Source organism: Drosophila biarmipes, chromosome 3L (assembly GCF_025231255.1).
Source record: "Drosophila biarmipes strain raj3 chromosome 3L, RU_DBia_V1.1, whole genome shotgun sequence".
NCBI lineage: Eukaryota > Metazoa > Arthropoda > Insecta > Diptera > Drosophilidae > Drosophila > Drosophila biarmipes.
In genome coordinates this window covers 15,479,848-15,498,015 of record NC_066613.1, presented here as the reverse complement: position 1 = coordinate 15,498,015, position 18,168 = coordinate 15,479,848, and the positions used below count along the sequence as shown (strand labels likewise).

At 40.5% G+C, this 18,168-nt stretch overlaps 1 protein-coding gene across 11 annotated transcripts in view; it reads left to right on the top strand.

Moving 5' to 3' along the window:
* LOC108034793 (protein nutcracker) overlaps positions 1 to 18,168 on the top strand; it is a 102,336-nt gene that overhangs the window by 82,510 nt on the left and 1,658 nt on the right. For 6 of the 11 annotated variants that reach the window (XM_017109785.3, XM_017109777.2, XM_017109778.3 and 3 more), the window contains 6 exons: positions 11,716 to 11,949; positions 12,549 to 12,794; positions 13,254 to 13,620; positions 14,386 to 14,415; positions 17,361 to 17,713; positions 17,774 to 18,050. In XM_017109785.3, the coding sequence (XP_016965274.1) occupies positions 11,716 to 11,949; positions 12,549 to 12,794; positions 13,254 to 13,620; positions 14,386 to 14,415; positions 17,361 to 17,713; positions 17,774 to 18,050 (1,507 nt within the window). The remainder of the gene's footprint in view (positions 1 to 11,715; positions 11,950 to 12,548; positions 12,795 to 13,253; positions 13,621 to 14,385; positions 14,416 to 17,360; positions 17,714 to 17,773; positions 18,051 to 18,168) is intronic. The other 5 variants (XM_017109787.3, XM_017109780.3, XM_017109789.3 and 2 more) reach the window with 3 other exon arrangements.

Below are 18,168 nucleotides of genomic sequence, written 5' to 3'. Positions count from 1 at the left end.
TGATTTATGGTAATTTATGTACGCATGGGCCGTGGTGTGCCATCAGTGGAAAGTATCTCGAACAAACTAATTACATAAATCCACAGAGCCAGCATGTCGGTGTCCCCAGGTTATCGATTAATTAAGCTGTTATCAAACTCGGTCCAGGGGAAAATTCTCGGAAAACTCAAGGAAAACTCTCGGAATTCAATTAGACACACTTGAGGCAGAGTGAGATCAAGGGGGCCGAGTCGAGTTACTCAGGTATTATTTCTTTTTCCTTTTGATTGATTGTGTCTTGATTACACTTTGCTTAACTGTGCCGAAGGTTTTCCATCACATCATTGTAATTTACTCCGAGTGGCGATAAGAGCACATTAGGCGGGCAGATTATGTTGTGATTGCGTGATTCAAGGTGATTGTTTTTGGCCAGGAAAATTGCTTTATTTCCCGAATGAATGGGGAAATGTGTGCGTGGGAGTTAGCTGAGATTATTCGATAGTTAATTTGCGATGAGTAATTATTGCCAAATAAAAAATATAATGCTTAGTATTCGAACATTTTTAAAAATAATATAATATTGATTGATTTTTGATGCTGCTTATTTTAAACCAATAGTAGACATTTTCTAAAATAATCTAAATTGTGTTCGCCTGTTCCCATACATTGTTTCTCAATAGCCACTCTTACAAGATTTATTTATCTGTGGAAATTCCAATGAAATTAATTTTCCTCCATTTATTTACCAATCAAAATTTATTTTGGCCCCGCCGCAGATAAATCTCAAATCCCCAATGATGTCTGTGGGACGCATTTCCGCACATTTGCAGCGTCAGGCTAACAAAATACAGATTAGGTCAAAATCCGGGGAGACCGGGGAAATTGTGGGTGGGAGAGGCGGAAAAAGCGGAAAAGCGATGTGGACGTCATCAAGCGAGATGACGCCCCTCCATCAGTTGGCCAAGAAAAACAAACAAACCGAGCGGGCCAAACAAATTTCCAGCCGTTGTCCGCACATGCTAAAGCTAATGCTAATGGTGATGCTGATGATGATGGTTCTCCTGATGAAGATAAAGATACTGATGAGGATGCCGCCTAGCCACAGAAATTTCCAAAGGAAAAAATAAAAAAGAAAAATAGGGGAACAAGAAAAACTATTTCCCAGTCGACCTTCACCCAATCGCTGCCTCTTAGTTCTTCGGCAATTTTTGTTTTACACTTTTTGAGTGACGCGGAATTTTAATGAACTTCACCTTGGCCAAGGCGAAATGTGTTGGCAATTTGTTGCAGTCTTTACATGTTAATGAACTGTTCAGGATGCTCTCTGTCTATCTGAAAGTATATATACATATAGATGGCTTTTATTTTCGGCCCAGAGCAGCAGCCTCTTCTTTATTTATAGGTAAACATGTTAATTTTGTTGCCGACTTAATGAATATTATAATTGCGGGGATGTGCATGTGACACATTGACTCATTGAGCGGGAATTTATTTGCCGCTCTTTTGGTTTCTCGCGTTCTTCAATGCAAAGTGATTCATTTCGGTGAAAATTCTCGCCTGAAAATTCTTTGACGCCATTGAAAAATTTGTCTCTCCTCGGGGCAGATCTTCTTTTCTTGCTTTTTGTATTTTTCGATGTTGTCTCTTTAATGTGCGGACATAATTCATATGTTTTATTTCGCTGGCTTAAATTCCGAGCAGCCAGAATAAATGTTTTTGTTGCCATTTTCCTACGCTTACCGACTCTAAATAAATAAGCAAAATCGGGAAAAATATAAATGCGTGTATTTTTAGAGGCGAGAAGGTTGTACTTTTTTAACGCCCATTACTGTCCTCCGAAAATAATATAGTAATAAAAAGAATTCACGTATATTCAGCACTTAAAAACTGAACATAAATAAGTTAATCGGTCTGAAATATATAAAAAACGTATAAATCAGGTCGGGAATGTTGCGTTTATTTAGGTCAGATCTTTAAGCAGATTTTTGCGGATTAATGGAATACAAACTACATAGTTCCCATTTAGATTTCAAGAAATTGAAGAAATTCACCAACCTTTCGAAATCGCTTCCCTATGCCGCAGAGGAGAAATAATATTCCTAATGAGCTCCGCTGATCAACAATTGTCCGCTTAAACCCATTACAATCAATCATCTTTCGTGGGGCTTCATTAATATCTCGATGGCATCAGCTGATGACAATTCGGATGCCAAATACTCCTTGTGTTACATAAGACAAAGCCTTTGCGTTCCACTTTCTGCCATCAATCATGGCAGTCAGCAGCTTGCCCTAGAGAATTGGAAATCCTTGGGCTGCCCGGGGGCTTAAATTTATGTTTATTACTTTCACTTTCCCGAAGCGCCGCCCGGAGAAATGGCAGTAAATTATTTCTTTTTAATTATGTCGTTTTGGCCGAAAATACCGCTCAAGTTCTTGTCAACAGATTTCTTTTTGGCCACGTCCAAAAAAGAATAGAACAAAGAGAAAAACAAACAAGAAATCGTCGTCATAATGATGACCTTGCAGGCATCCGCTGCTGTTTTTGGCCAAAAGTGATGGCTAATTTATTGCAAGCCTCTAACGCCTGCCTCTAAAATGTTTTATTCGGGGCACTTCCGCTGTCAATTAAAGCAATTTACTGCCCAAGATGCCCCGAATATCGCCGGCAGGGCAACATCCTATGCATAATTCAAGCCGTAAATGCTGAAACTAATTGCTCTGCGACAGGCGCAACACATGGCGTATGATTAATGTGCCCAACAGGACGCTTATCATTTTTTCCTTGCTCTTATTCTACATAAAATAAATAAAGGGAAACACTGAACAAGAGCCTTCCGTGTGACCTTCAGCTATTGATTGAAGCCAACGCCCTTAACCAAGTCGCAGGGTTTTGGGCTGGTGAATGAACCCGGGACACAGGAAATCTGGCCCTGAGAGGAATTCCTCACAAAACTTATTACCGGGAAGAAGGAAACTGCGAAATCTAATGAAACAACGCACAGAAATCGCTGAAATTCGTGCAAACATAGCTTATTGAGTGGGGGATGCTTGCCTAAAACTCATTTTTAGCACAGCAATTTGTCTGCTAGATTTCGATAAAGATTGGGGTATAGGAAATACAGACGAAGCACGTTATATAAGGAGAAAATCTAACATGATAAAAAAGATGTTTGAAGCTCTAAACTAGATAAATTATTTTAGTAAAATTAAAAAAAAAGTTGATTATTTTTACTGATAAATTTTACAATTTTATTAGTTTTATTCCGTGAATCTCCATTGTTTTAAAAATTGAATAAGTTAACAATAAAATATAATTTCATATCCAAATAATGTATTAAAATTCAGCATTCCAACTTACAAACTGCACAATTTTAATAGTTTCCCTTAGCGAATGCCCACTGTGAAAGGCAGTTCCCAGCACACACGAGTTTGTCTTTCCGAGCGCTGAATGTAATCATAATTCGGAGTATGCGTTAAACATAACAAAAAATAGCTCAAAGCACGTACGTAACACAAACACACTGGGAAAACTCATATTGGCGAGTTTTCCCTTCCCCCCCAAAAAGGGAAAGCAGAGACAGGCAGAGAGATGCCATTGTGTTGGGCCCTGGCTTTTCCTAACCGGGCTAAGCGTTTTTCCTGCAGCAGCAGCTGAGGCCGTGTGTTATTTTGTTGTTCCAGCAATTGGGTGCGAAAAGCTTTTGGGGCCTGCTTGCCTGAGTTCCAGCCCACAAATATGGCCCTGGGCCAGGGAAACTCGTTTGGCAGTGTTAAAGTGACGTTTACTGTTGCTCAGCCCCCGGAAAAACCCGAAAAACCTCTTGCCAACGAATGGTGAAAAAGACTTTAGGCCCTTGGGCTATTTTCCCTTTGCCAGCTCGTTAATGTGCCTAGTGTACTGTACTCTCTGCTCCGGCCGATTTTCCTGTTGTCTCGTCTTACCCCGTCTTAGCCGTTTACCGGGGCTTTCATTAAATTTAAACCCAAGTCTAAGAGTCCCAGAAATCGGCTAAGACGAGTGGCTGACGCCACCCGTGGATGTGGATCGGTTGCCCCAGACAACAAATCCAATTTGGTGAGTTTGCCTTATTTCCCAACTTACCTCTGCCATCACTCTACTTTTCTTTTGCGGGCTTGTTAAGACGATTTGATGGGCCCGCGTCGAGAAGTTTTCTTTGATGGAAGCATTTTGGAGTGGAGGCGGTCGACCTATGGCAGGTGATTGTGTCGAGTTGAGTGTGTAAGCCCGGTAATTTGCTAGATAAATCTGGCAAAACCTCTTTGGGTTCTCGGGGTAACAGCTGTGTCTGATGAATGAGTTAAATTTAAATGGTGTCACTTTGACGAACGACAAGTTGATTTACTATTTGTGGGCCGAGTTACATGTCGTTTTCGATATTTTGTAAATCAATGTGGTTTATATGAGAGACTGCAGACTACGATTTTCATTTTAGATTTATATTTTAACTTGTCAAGAAGCCAAAGAAAAATATATTTTATTAATAACCATTAAAATGTTATTTAATTTTCCCGAAATACTTTCTGTGTTCCCTGGTAACAACCATTAAAGTCCCTATTTTCAGTCTTCAAAAAAACCGAATAATTTATCAAAACGAAAAATAAAACCGCTTAATTGAGTTTTGCCACTTTTGACAAGCAAGTGTCAAAAGTTCCTCGTCTAAGACGCAAATGATGATGATCGTTATACATTAAGACTTAATGACAGTTGACGCTCGCTGCAGTTCATTTCTCTATCTTATATCTTCTATCCTATATCTTATTTTCTTTTGATTTGCCCCTAAGAACTTTTCTCTGGTATTTTGTTTTATGGGCCCCTCGAAATTAATGTCGCATTGTCTCTCTTAAATTCCTATATATTTTGTGGCGCGAATTCTGTATTTTTCAATATACAGAATATACAAATATATTTAGGGGGCTATATAACGCAACAGATTTATGAGGCGGCGGCAAGAAAATGTAGCTGCTACTTTCTTAATTCGATAGATGAAATCAGCACACAGTTATGCAGGGTAGAAAATAAATATAAATATTGTGTATTAAAATGAAAACAAATGAGACTAGAGAGCATCAAAATAAATTCATTTAAAAGGTCGGACACTGGAAGGTGCGTAAATCTCTCTTACATTCGCTTTTTTTTGGCTGATTTATGGTGGGCCGAAGAAGAAATTGTTGCATATCGTAAAAAATGAGGCTGGCAACAAAACGAGAAAAGCATAAATAACATTTAATTTTTCTTGAACTCGGAAACGACCCCGACGGAAACGGAAAAAGGGAGGAGGCGGTGGAAAGGCAAGGAAAATCCACCCAAAAGTTGATGAAAAACCGTTTCGACAGCATAGCCCGCATAAAGAATTGGTCGAGAACGAACAAAATAATGCCATAAAAATAAAAATCAACAACGTGCGAGTCAGAGTCGGCAAAAAAGGAGGGAAAAGTTATGCCAAAGTTGGTGAACCAAGTTCGAAACTGCAAATGGGGAAAGGTCGGCGGTTCAACTTGAACTGCGGTTTTCCAACATAATCAAAGACTACAACAAGTGCGGGGAAAAACCGGAAACTTTACGAGCCGCACACTCGACACATGGACGTCCAACGGCCCCTTTCCCCTTATTTTTTCACACCCCCGTGCTGCCACGCCCACTTTTCCAGCCCCCACACACGCGCGCCACACTGCGGTGTAAATTTTATAGATGCGCCCAGAAAAGTAGGCAACGCCAAATGGCAAAAAGCGGCGGAGAAAGTGGAGAGAGCGGAGAAATTGTGGGTGAGAAAACACAGAATTCCAATTAGAGATTGGGCTGGGCAGAAAAGTCCTCATCGAGAAGCGGGCACATTTCATTTAATTGGAATACCCACTGACTTTGGTTTGCATTTGCACAAAACTTGACTGTAATTGGAAATTCGGGAGATGGCTGTATTTAAAATAAAATTTAAAATAATATTTATCAAATATCAGTTAAAAATTGAAATGTATTTAAAAAAGTATTGAAGTATATTTTAAAATAAAATACAAAATATACCTATTAAGTATAGAAGGAAAATTCTTATTTATATATTTACAAAAATAATTTAAAGTTCAATCTGTTAAAAGCCTTCTAAAAATGGTACTCTATTAAGAACTGAAGCATAAATATTCCATTGCTAAACAAAATTGATTTAATGAAAACAAATAGCTCGTGCTGTTTTTAGGCATCCTCTAAAACCGAAAGCACTTTTTCGCATTCCTCCCACTCGAATTGACCATCAATCGTCACCTCTGAATTTGATTTCCTCGCCACCTAAAGAAATATCTCAATGCGATGACAAATATCTGGCTAAGAAATTTCGTTAATGGGGAAGCACATAAAAAAAGAAATACTTTGCAGGGTCGAAAAATTTCGAGTGATGCCTATGTTTCTGCGGCATTCGACCTTCACCTTTGTGTACATTTCAATGAGAGGAATTCGCTTTTCTGATGGGTGGGCGGCTGATTTTGCTGCAAAGTGAAAAACTCAAACATTATTTAAGTTAAATGTTACATCTCGTCCCGCTGTGTTTGCCATTTGGCTTATAACAATTGCCCGGGGGGCGAACTTAATTTATTTTTAATCGCCTTTTAATTTGGCGCCGCTGCCTGCATTGTTTTGTTTACTTTGGATCGTAAAACTTTTAATTGTTCGCCCAGGTATTTGTGCTCCCTGCCTTTTGCCTTTCTGCAGCCCGCTGTTTGATGTGTTTATTTTTGCATTAACCTGTTAAATGCCAAACGCATTTCAATCTCGGCCAGCGAATTGTGGGCCAATGTGTCGTCTCTGGCCGCGGGATGCCGAAATGCCTTGGTATTTTCCTTATTTTTTATACCACTCCACTCGCCGTGAGTAGAATATTGAAAGTAAACAGCCGACGAAAAGGCCAAAGTTCGCAGATACTTTTGGGTGAAATGCGGTGGCCTAAGTGCCTTGGATTTATAAGCCTGGTAATGGAAGTCTGCGGAAAAATATGGCGAAGCAACAGCTTAGCCAAGGTGAAAGGGCATCGTATAGACTCAAACCGTGTGTGCAACCCCAATTTCGTATAGTTTATTTGCTCAACTTGACAATTTCCTTCGCAGCAAACCCTTTTTCGCAGTCTGCTGCTTTACATTCAATAAAATTTGCCATTGTCAAGTGCACTTGTTCGAGTGGAAAATGTTTTTCGCTTCGATAAACACAAAAAACTGTGAAAAGACGAATGGCAAATGGAAAATTGTGAATTGCTGCGACGGGTTAACAGACACAAGAGTACTTGCAAGAGGGCTTTACATGTCAGAAACGCAAATTGATCGGGGAGTTTCCAGAGGACACGTTTTAAAATGTGATAAAATTACAAAAATTGCACCCACGAGTTGGTTTGGATTTAGATACTAAAGACAAAGACAATTTCTGTAAGTTATATCAAAGAAAATGGGGTATGACTAAGTAGTGCAGCAAGTGTCAAGTGATATTAAGTATGAATATGAAATCATCTGAGAATATAAAGATAGAGATTTTCTGGCACTGATTTGTAAAAAGATATAGTGACTCAATGTGCATACTTAAAAAATTATTAGATAGAATTATAAATATATATTTCAAATTGCCCAAATGGCTACTTTACTTTAGAGAGAGTCTACAAAGTATGGAAATGTATTTCAAACACTTATATTATATTTTTTTCATTGAACCAACGAGAGCGAGGTGGGTGCATTAATTAAATTTAATGAATTGTGACAGAGTGTTGATTTAAGGCCTGCACAGCCGCTGCAAATGGGGCGGGGGTGCGAGATTTGTGCGATCTGTGGGATTCTTGTAATTGCCAAGTTGTTCGCCGTGCTACACGGCGTATACGTGATGTAGTTTTGTAATTTCAACAGTTTTGGAGGCCAAGATGCAGTTTTTGTTGGGGTGTGGCATATAAATTTCAGCCAGGGTTAAGTCAAGTGCACGTGTTGTTGCCTGATATGCGCCCATTCTGCTGCTGCTGCTCATGGGCACATGGCGTATGAGTAATGTAATTTCGTTGTGACGTCAAGCCTTCCCTGGGCCTGTCAATCTCTAATGGCAGCCCACACACCCATATCTCTGCTCGCCAATCTTCCAAGTTTGGCCCGACACACATGTTCTCGTTTATTCCCCAAATGTCCTCAGACTCTCGCCTGCTGCTGCTGCTGCTGCCATGCAAAAACTGAAAATGAGCTATGAAAATTTGTTGCCTGCGTCCTTTTTTGTGCAGCATTCCCAGGGCTACTGGCTCACTTTCACCGCTTTCCCCCTTTGGCACCGCAAATACACAATGCTCATTGCTTATTTATCAAATATCCACACATTGCCTGCAGTTACAGTGGGCCCTCGACTCCCCTTCGCCAGCTTTTGGGTCCTTTTCTCGCTGATTTGTTGAGAGACAGCAAATAAAACAAGCACTTTTCGCAGAGATCATGCACCGAGAGCAAAGGGGAAAAATTCAAAAACGGAACACTATATTAGCTCATTGGGTGATTTATTAAAAAATTTAGCTTTATCTCCGGGTTTAGCAAAGTGATTTATTATTTTGAGTAATTGAAAAAGGGACTGTTTACATTTAATTTGAGAAGTTTTGCATTATATTAAGTACTTAATATAATAAAGCCTCCAAGTTTATAGTGATAATACTACGTTGCGATAATATACTAAGTTTTATTTTAAAGTACCTTAGGGAAAGTTAATGTACAATATAGAGGGAATATATAATCTGTGATACAATTACAGAAAGTTTTTTGATACTTAGGAAATATTTAGAATCTATTAATTGTGATAAGATACCTAGTACATTTTTTTAAATATGTTCATTATGTTTTTTTGATACAATATTTTATAAATAGTTTTTAATTTTTCTCTGTGTACCTGCTCTTTTGCGATTGTGTGGGTGACCGCGCAATTAGTTGGCGACTGCATCATGGATTTTTTTTTGTTTTTCCAACCTCACTCCCCTCATTCGATTTTCACGCACCGAGGGCTGAATTATAAATAAATCTCCGCATTACGTTCAACATGAATCCAAATCCCGTGTGACGTCACCGTGTTGTCGCCCACACGAAAAATTAAATAAACTTTGTTGTGCGTGCGAGGAAATCATATTGTGGCAGGCGCACTTAAATTAACTTGGCTGCGGGTTAAAGTTGCTCTTTGAAATGTTCTCGGGAATCACATTTGACATGATTTTTGAATAATTAATTGCGAAAGTGAATAATCCAACGCAATGCTAGCTAGTCTGAGATTAAGCCAACGCTTTATGCATTAATTACCTAAAAGGAGACTGTCTGAGGCTCGGTTCCCTTTCCCCCGGAAAATCCCACCCATCTGTACTTGCAGGCCAGACTCGGGATAATTGATTAGAGTTTTGTTTTAAGTGTTCGGAAGAAGGAGGCGGGGATTTGGCGATAATGATTTTGGCCATGTTTGTACTTGGCCACATTGTGTTCCTCTCTGTGTGGGTGTGTTTGTTTGCTAATTAGAGGCCAAACTTTCTGCTTAATTAATGTCATTAGTGTGCACATTGTTCGGGGAGATGTTCTCCGATAAGGGGAAAATATTCGGGTGGAAATGGGCAGTAGAGAAAGAGAGAAAGGCGGCTGGAAAACTTTACTGATGACTTCCCCGAATGCTTACCAAAGACAGCTGGGCATTCAAAGGTCCCAGCACTAAGAAAATAGATTCGTACACTAAATTTAGCATTATATATTCGAACAATATTATTTCTATAGCCTCTGTGCTAAAATATTTTGCCTTATGATACAAAGCAGTAAGCCGTCTTATGCCTTCTTTTACTGCCCTTGACCCTAGCGATTTCTCTCCGTGTACTGACCAAATAAATTCGGGAAATAAGATTTGTGGGTGTATTTTCATCAGATACAAAACCCAGAGATATCCAGCTTATTTAAGTTCGGGCTGTCAGCTCTAATTGATAAATGACCAAGAGCCAGAACATTTTATCTTAATTTGCATAATTGATACAGAATTTTAATTGGTTTTCATTTTGCTTACATTAGCTTCAATTTTGTATACATTACCGGCCTGTGTTTAGTATGCAGTAAACAATATTTTCACCTATGTCAAAGTCAAGGCCTCTTCCTCGGCGCCTTTTCCTTTGACAGACGTCAAATCAGATAAATAAACGCAAAGCTTCTAAATGCCTAAGCCATCAAGTAATATTTATAATTAAATGATTAAATATTTAGCCATTTTCACTCCTATGTCAAAGTCAAGGTATTTTCCTTTGCGGTTTTTCTTTTGACAGCCATCAGATTTTTTTATTTTTTCTTTGGCTGTTTTTGAACTTGATGCGAAAAATAATTTCATTACTTCAGCGCGTCAAACAAAAAACGAAACGAGAAAAATACTCTTTGTTTAAAAACATATTTAGGCAAACACGTCAAGTCTTTGGGTGCCTGGCCAAGTGCCAGCGGAATTCGTATCTGTATCGAATAGTTTGCCGAGGTGCTGACGATTGGCCACGCCTCCTGGGATATATGTTTATACTACATAATATCGCCGCCTCCGGTGGCAGTTTGCTTTGATATTTATTCACGTGCGATTAACCCAACTGGTATGCAGTCCGAATTTTTTCGCTTTGCATATTTGCATTTAATATTCAATGAATTATTCACTTCTACGGTTTGTTTATGCCACGCAACTTGTTGAGAAATCGAAATTAATTTGCTAGTCCGGACCGCCAATTAATCGTGTGATGGCCGTGTGAGCGATATTTTCATTTTCTGTTTGGGTCATAAATATTTTCTCGTGTGGGAATTGCGCAGGATTTTCGACGGCTCTTCTTTTGGGCTGTCTGTCAACCGATCAGCAAGTGGAAAATGTATTTGGAATCTCACTTTAATTGCTTTTGTAAGCGATCTTCCGCCTGGGTCGTCTGGTCGCTGGTCTATTAAGGTTGGAATTTTAATTGCGTGATCTTTTGCGCTAATAGTACGAAAATAAGATATTTTCTTCAGTTCTTCTTTAGTATTTTTTTTGTGGGATAATGTCTAAAAATAAAATGGTACTAGAAACTGGGGACTCGGGCCATTTCCGGTGGTTTTGCGTTCTTTTATACCCTTCACTTAAATTTAACAAGGAAATAACGCGCATCCGCCATGTCAGCCCGTAGGAGGACAAGAGTCCTTGCCGCAATTTGACCCAGTCGAGTTGGCAGCGCTTAAGCCTTTAACAACAATTAAAAATATTACTCTCGAGCACGGAGAAAATGCACAGAAGCGAAAAAAGCGAGCAGGGACACGTGTGCACTGGGAGAAATAAGGAGCTGCGATATGATGTAACAGATTCCTTAAAAAATATACCATCATGAGGTGAGATGAGATGAGTGGGAATATTTTTTAAAATTCAGAATAGTAGGAACATAATTGCATAAAATTTTTTTTTTTAAATATCTCTATCCTGGAATTAAAGGTAGTTTATTACCATATTTTCTTTTGGTGCCTGGTAGAGCTTCTGTGGCCAGTGAAGTGGTTGCCCGCCAGGCTATTTTCCGACTGCCCAAAGGACTCACCGCCCAGCTCTGACCAGCACACATACGACAATTAAAGTAAAAGCTTGTCAAGTGCACATTCTCCTACACGTATATAAGCTGCCAAGTGGATTGTGCTGGCTACTCTTTGCTATTTTTTTTTTAACATAAATTAGTTTGCTCCTGTCTCATTTCGCCCCCTTTTTCCTCTTTATCGTTGCAGAACCAAGAAAAGACAAGACTGATGCACAACAACAACACGGAGGCAATGGCACAATATCCACGCCCAACATCGAGCAGCCCACCTGCCAGGGCTCGATGCTGCCGCCCCCCGGAGGCGGTGGCCATCACCAGGTGGACGGGGGGAGTGGCAAGATGGAGCGGCCCAACACGCTCGCCGGCGCCAACAAGCTGACCCGTCGCGGGGTCAACATCTGCTACCACAACGAGCACATGTGTAAGTGCGGCAAATGTCCTTGCGAATCGCTCTTAAAGTCATTAGATAATAAGGCGCTGGCTGGCAGGGCAAAGGAAACTGTAGAGTGGAATGCATTCGGAATTTAAAACTTAAATTCAGAAAATTAATAAGTCCAAAATCAATTCAACATAATTTAGTTTTCTGTTTAAAAAAATATATATTTTTAAATGATATATATTATAAAGCAAAGATACCTTTGTGGTATTTGATTTTAAATTAAAATTTGAATTTTAAAATATTTAAATTATACAATTGATTATTTATTTTTTAAGTTATTCTTATGGATCCTAGAACCGAATGACCGATCTATAAGTTTCCTTTCTATATCGCCAAACTTCACCCACACTTAGCCACTGCGCACACACCTATACAGTCACTCACCCACGCACACATGCACACTCTCACACACACATTGGCTAGACTCGAGGAAGAGCTGCTCACTTACTTTCTCTTCTCACTTTCTTTCTCTCTATAAATCTCTATCTGTATGTGTATCTTCTACTTCCTCTCCTCTATCCGCTGAAAAACTGAAAAAACGAAAACGATTGCGAACCAATTTTCTAATTGATCTTAATCAGATGGCGAAGATGGAAAAATGGTGGGTGGTCCGCCGGGCAGCACTCCGCCTCCATATCCGGGTGGCAAACTGCCGCCGGGCGTGATGCTCAGCGAACTGCCGGAGCCGCCGATTCCGCTGTCGGAGATCGGACCGATCCCACCGCCCCCGATGTTCTCCACTCCGAGTCCCACGCTCATCGCAGGACGACCGCACGGGCCGGGGGCCGTCAACGATCAGGATTACCAGCAGGACTACGACTACGATGGTAATTCCCGAACCCAACCCACCTTTCCCCACCCCACCCCACCCCAACCGAACCGAACCTATCCCGGAGATCCCCAACCCAAGAACCCAAACCTTTTAGATTAGCCAACCCTCAGCTCATTAACAAAAACGCGCACTTCATAATGTATGCTAGTGGGAAATGTTGATATTAAGTTTATATAACTCTATTCATAACTGAACTAGAATTTTAGATACTCAATAATTATATGCAAAGGTATCTATAAGCAATTGATCTTTAATATCTCAGCTATTTGGTTCGATGTATAGACAGGCAAATAATAATAATCTTATCTATTTATGAATTAAAATAAAAAATAAATTACTATCAACTTGATGTCAACAACCACAATAGCTAGTTCCCCTCCTATCCCTTAACCCTTCCTTAACCCTTTACTTCAAATGAAACCCTTACTAATTTTTAATATTATCCCATTAACAGATCACGATCCGGATCAGGATGAGCTTGACTCGGACGACGAGTACGCCCCGTACGGTGGCAACCATGTGCGCATGATGGACACGCAGCGCGTCGAGGAAATTCCAGCCAAAGAGCCCAAACCAAATGCAGTTCCTCTCAAGTCGGCGCTGAAGAAGAAGGGCGGCATCCAGCCCGCCTCCGCCTCCACGCCGGTCACGCCCACCCAGGAGCACGGGGCGGGCAGCGCGGCAACGGCGGCGGCCATGGCAAACAGTAATGGCGGCATTGGTTCGATGGCAGCAGCTGCGGCAGCAGCGGCCCAGCAGTCCGCCAACCAGCGACCGCTGGTGGTTCGCCAGGATGCGGCGGGCAACAACTATTCACTCAAGTGAGTACCAGACGGGATTACCAGATCGAAAGGGGATAGAGCAGATTGTGCTTCATCAAGGAAAAACTATAAAACTACAGTCAAAGGACTCCCATTAAAAGAAGATTTTTTAATTTTTGTATAATTAATCTCTGAATTAAGTATAAATCAACTGCAGACTAAGCATTAACCCAATTCTTCTTGAAATATATGAATTGTTAACTATACCTATTAAAACGAAGATCAAGGAGTTAGTCAAATTACCACTACAGTTCCCTTGATTAAGCATAATCCGAGTAATTACCCTGTTAAGTAGCACAATTTTGTACCGTTTTACTAAACTCCCTGTTGACCTGTTTAAAACACGTCCCTTACTACACCCAACTTCCCCACGTTTTTTGGTAGTTTTTTATTCAAACACCCAACTAAAGTTTGCTTCTCTGCCCAGAGAGAGTTTTGTTTATCTCTATAGTATAATCACAACTTTGTATCTACTATAAGCCGAAGAAAAAAGCTCACCAAAGAATAGTTCCCCGAACCCTTTCTATAAACTTGTTATGTTCTTATTGTTACTCAATCTATTTTCTATAACCAAAAAAATTTGTTCTCTTTTCCTCGCCCCGACTGCCCCCCGAAAACCTGTGTTTGTTCTATTTCATATACAATTTCGATTCGATTCGTTTGTGTGTGCGTGTCGAACAACAACAAAACCCATCCACTTCTATATCTACTACTACTACTACTACTATCTCAACTAAAACTGCAAAATATGTAACGAAATATCAGGCCAATACTACGACCACGGATTAGACTATGGTAAACAATTTTTAGCTAATTTATTTGTAATGTGAAAACCATGAAAGCCCAAACAATAAATGCGTTTAGTGCACCCTCTCATTCCTACCTCTCTTTCTAAATGTATTAAATGTTGTTATATAACACTACACTCCTACTCTGTTGTATAACACTCCCAGCATTCCTTTCAAAAAAATAAACCCCCACAAACAAAACAAAATAAAAACATAAACAAAAGCTGCTCTCATTGTATACTTGCACTTTGCTGCACTCTAACACTCAGCTGTCTGCATTTTTGTACAAGTTTTTGTTTTATTTTTGGGTAAATAAAAACGCAAAACTTTACAACACTGGTAGTTCCCTCACGAACACACGCACACAAACACGAACAGTCACCCGCACACCCTTACTCTTATTAAATTACTAACTTTTTTGCTGCGATTTTCGTTGTTTGCCCCTTATGAGTTTTTCCTTTACTTTTCCACCACAACAACACTCGAGCCCTCTCCATTACCCCTCTATATGTGTGTGTATCTGTGTGACTGTGTGTAGAATTTTGCTTTTTTTTCGTGAAAAACTTTCTTTGTCTTCTCCTTCTGCTACTGTTGTCTGTGTTGTATCTGCCTCCGAGTCCTGCATGTTTCATTTCAGGCAGGAATTTGTTTCAAATTACAATTCGCCTTCCCAGTTTTAATTTGATATTTCCCACATTCGAAATATGCAAAGAAGCCAAAAAGGAAATGAGTTTCCCGGTCAAGTTTTTTCATTAGGCAAGCAAACTTTGCCTTTAAGCTGTCCAGAGGCCGAATGAAAACTTCAAGTGTGCCGCCGCCAGTGCATCGAAATTGAAATTCAAATTGAGTGGAGGACAAAGGCAGGCCTGAGTACGAGTGTTCCGCCCCTCTCGTTTCACATGACCGATATGGCCAACAATTTATGCACTTTATAACGCACTGAAATCAAATAAAAAGGGGGCACAAATATGTAAAATAGCTGCAGCGCGCAGCGTAAACGAAAAGCCAAGCTCGGCGAAACGTGCCTGGTAAAAAGCGATTTCTTGTTGTGCGCCCTCCAATATCTAACCATCTGTACATCTATCTTTCTATCTTCCTATCGGGGAAAAAATGTGAGAGTGGGCTGAATTTATGGGTATGTCGCACAATGAATCCATTTTGATGGGGGCTAAAGCGCTTGAAATGTGACGGAGATGTGTCAGGTAAGAAATGTGGGGAAACATAAAGGTTATGGTTCAGCAGGAATTTTTAAAAGTGGCAATGAATAAAGTTTGAAATTTTTAAATATTTTCAAAGTACTTCGGAAAATACTGAAAAATGTGGAAATTACCTTTTATTAAAGAAAACTGTAGAATTCTTTCAAGATATCTGTCATGTAAAACCATACTTTAATAAGTGAAAATGAATCAAGGCAGCAATAATCGAATAACCAATTGATAAAACCATTTTGGAAAATACTGAACAATGTAGGATATACTTTTTTGACGCAAAAACTGAAGACAATACTAATACTATTTAAAAAAAATTGGAAAAATTTAAAAATGATGTAAGAACTACATTTTCGCAAGAAAAACAGATGAGAAACAGGACTAATAATACAAAAAGCTTATAAAGGAGCTTCCTAAACTTTCTGCGCATTAAGAAATTAAAAAAAAATGTGCCTTGCAAAGCCATACTTTTTTAAAATTCTGGTTACAAGTTATAATCTTCAGGGGAGATAGCAACTTCCTGTGTGGCATTTCCACTCGACTTCCTCGGAGACAGTTGGCTAGGAGGAAACCATGTAGTGCTTCTTTCCCCCAGGGAAAACGAGACCGGCTTTGTTCAGTTTTTATCCAATCGTGTTTTGCATTAACGCCCCAAAAGTGCGGCGGAAGCAGCCAACAGGATATGGCATTCGAGGCGAGCTTTTCAAACCATCGCAAACCCCCTTGCAGCTTTAAGTACAAAGTCAAACACATGAGCGTTCCTCCAAAGTACGCACATACATGCATGTGTTTTGCATATTATTTGCACTGGTGTGAGCTGCCAGCTGTGCACTCCACGTGCCGTTTTCACAAAAAAAATGGAATGTATAAAGAGGAAAATGGGGGAAAAAGGGGGAAACCAAACTGCCGCAGCAGCGAGGCAAAATAAAGAGCTGGCAAAAGCATTTTCATTTCTTTTTTCGGTTTGGCGACAAAACTTTAAGGACAAAAATGGAAACAGATAGACGAGTTACAGTGGTGTTTATAAAAATATGAGAGGGTATTTTTGTCCTCAGTATTTTCCTCAATTCTAGGGATATAAAAATAAACATTAAAAAAACGTTTTTTTTAAGCTATATTTAAATTTTATTATGTTGGTTACAACAAGCTTAAAAGTGAGAAAACATAAGGATGATAGGATCAAAGAACTTAACTACATTTTTGGTTCGACCCTGTAGCAAAAGAAAATATGCAAATTGAGTTTTACAACCGAAAATAATAATTCATTGCGCTATAAGCGCATTATTAGCCCGTAAAACCGTTGCAATTATAAACGATTAAATATGCAAAGCAGGCATTTAAAATGTTTATGTATCTGCCTCGCTACCATTTCACCTGCAACTGTGGATGGAGGCACAGAAGACCTAGAGCTGTGTGCACGTGGATGAATAAATTTAACACATGCAGGGATATTTATGCACATGTGAGTGCCAGAAGCTGGCTAAATCTGGCAGATTGCCTGGCCAAGATTGCGGAAGGAAAGTGGGGGAGGGAGAGGCCATGGGGAGGAGCAGGACTCGGAGAAGAAAGCACTGTAATGCATGGCCTGTCTGTAGTCTGTAGTTGCCTGTAGTTACTATTTGTGGTTTTGCTTTGTACACTGTGTGATGTCTGTTTGTAGTGTTAAATGAGTCTGCTAATGACATAACGACATAACGCCTAGTATGCACTAATGTAACCGCCTCCTTTGATGCTTAACCCACAGCAGGCAGCAAATGTTCAACATCCAATTGCCGTGCACTGTGGAGAACAAGGAGAACGCCCGGCCCTTTGTGATACGCGAGAGCAGCAGCGACAGCGACGAGAGCGATGGCCACATCGTCTACCGGGACGAGGACAACGACAACACCCGGCTGGCCAAGCTGGCCCGCAAGGAGTCGCTCTCCCTGAAGCTGCAGCTACGGCCGGACAAGCAGGACCTGATCAACCGCAACATCCTGCACCAGGTCAACGACAACGAGCTCAAGGAGTCCAAGGAGGCGATCGGCGCCCGCCTCATCCGCCGGCTGTCCATGCGACCCACGGCCGAGGAGCTGGTCGAGCGCAACATCTTAAAAAGTGAGTAGATAACTCTTGAAATATAATTTTAATAAACATCAAATTCCCCATTCTGTGCAGCTCAATCACCCGCCGAGGAGAAGAAGCAGAAGGAGGAGAAGAAGTCGTATCTGTTGCGCAAGCTCAGCTTTCGGCCCACTGTCGAGGAGCTCAAGGAGAAGAAGATCATCCGGTTCAACGACTACATCGAGGTCACGCAGGCCCACGACTACGATCGGCGGGCGGACAAGCCGTGGACAAGACTGACGCCGAAGGACAAGGCCGCCATTCGCAAGGAGCTGAACGAGTTCAAGTCCTCCGAGATGGCCGTCCACGAGGGCAGTCGGCATTTGACGAGGTACGGGGCCATCCCATCCCCTAACTTAGCTCTATCTAAGCCGAACTTCGGGGATGATCAAAGGCTGCCAGGGAAAATAGTTTGAATTCATTCTACCAACTGTCATAAGTCATTTTAT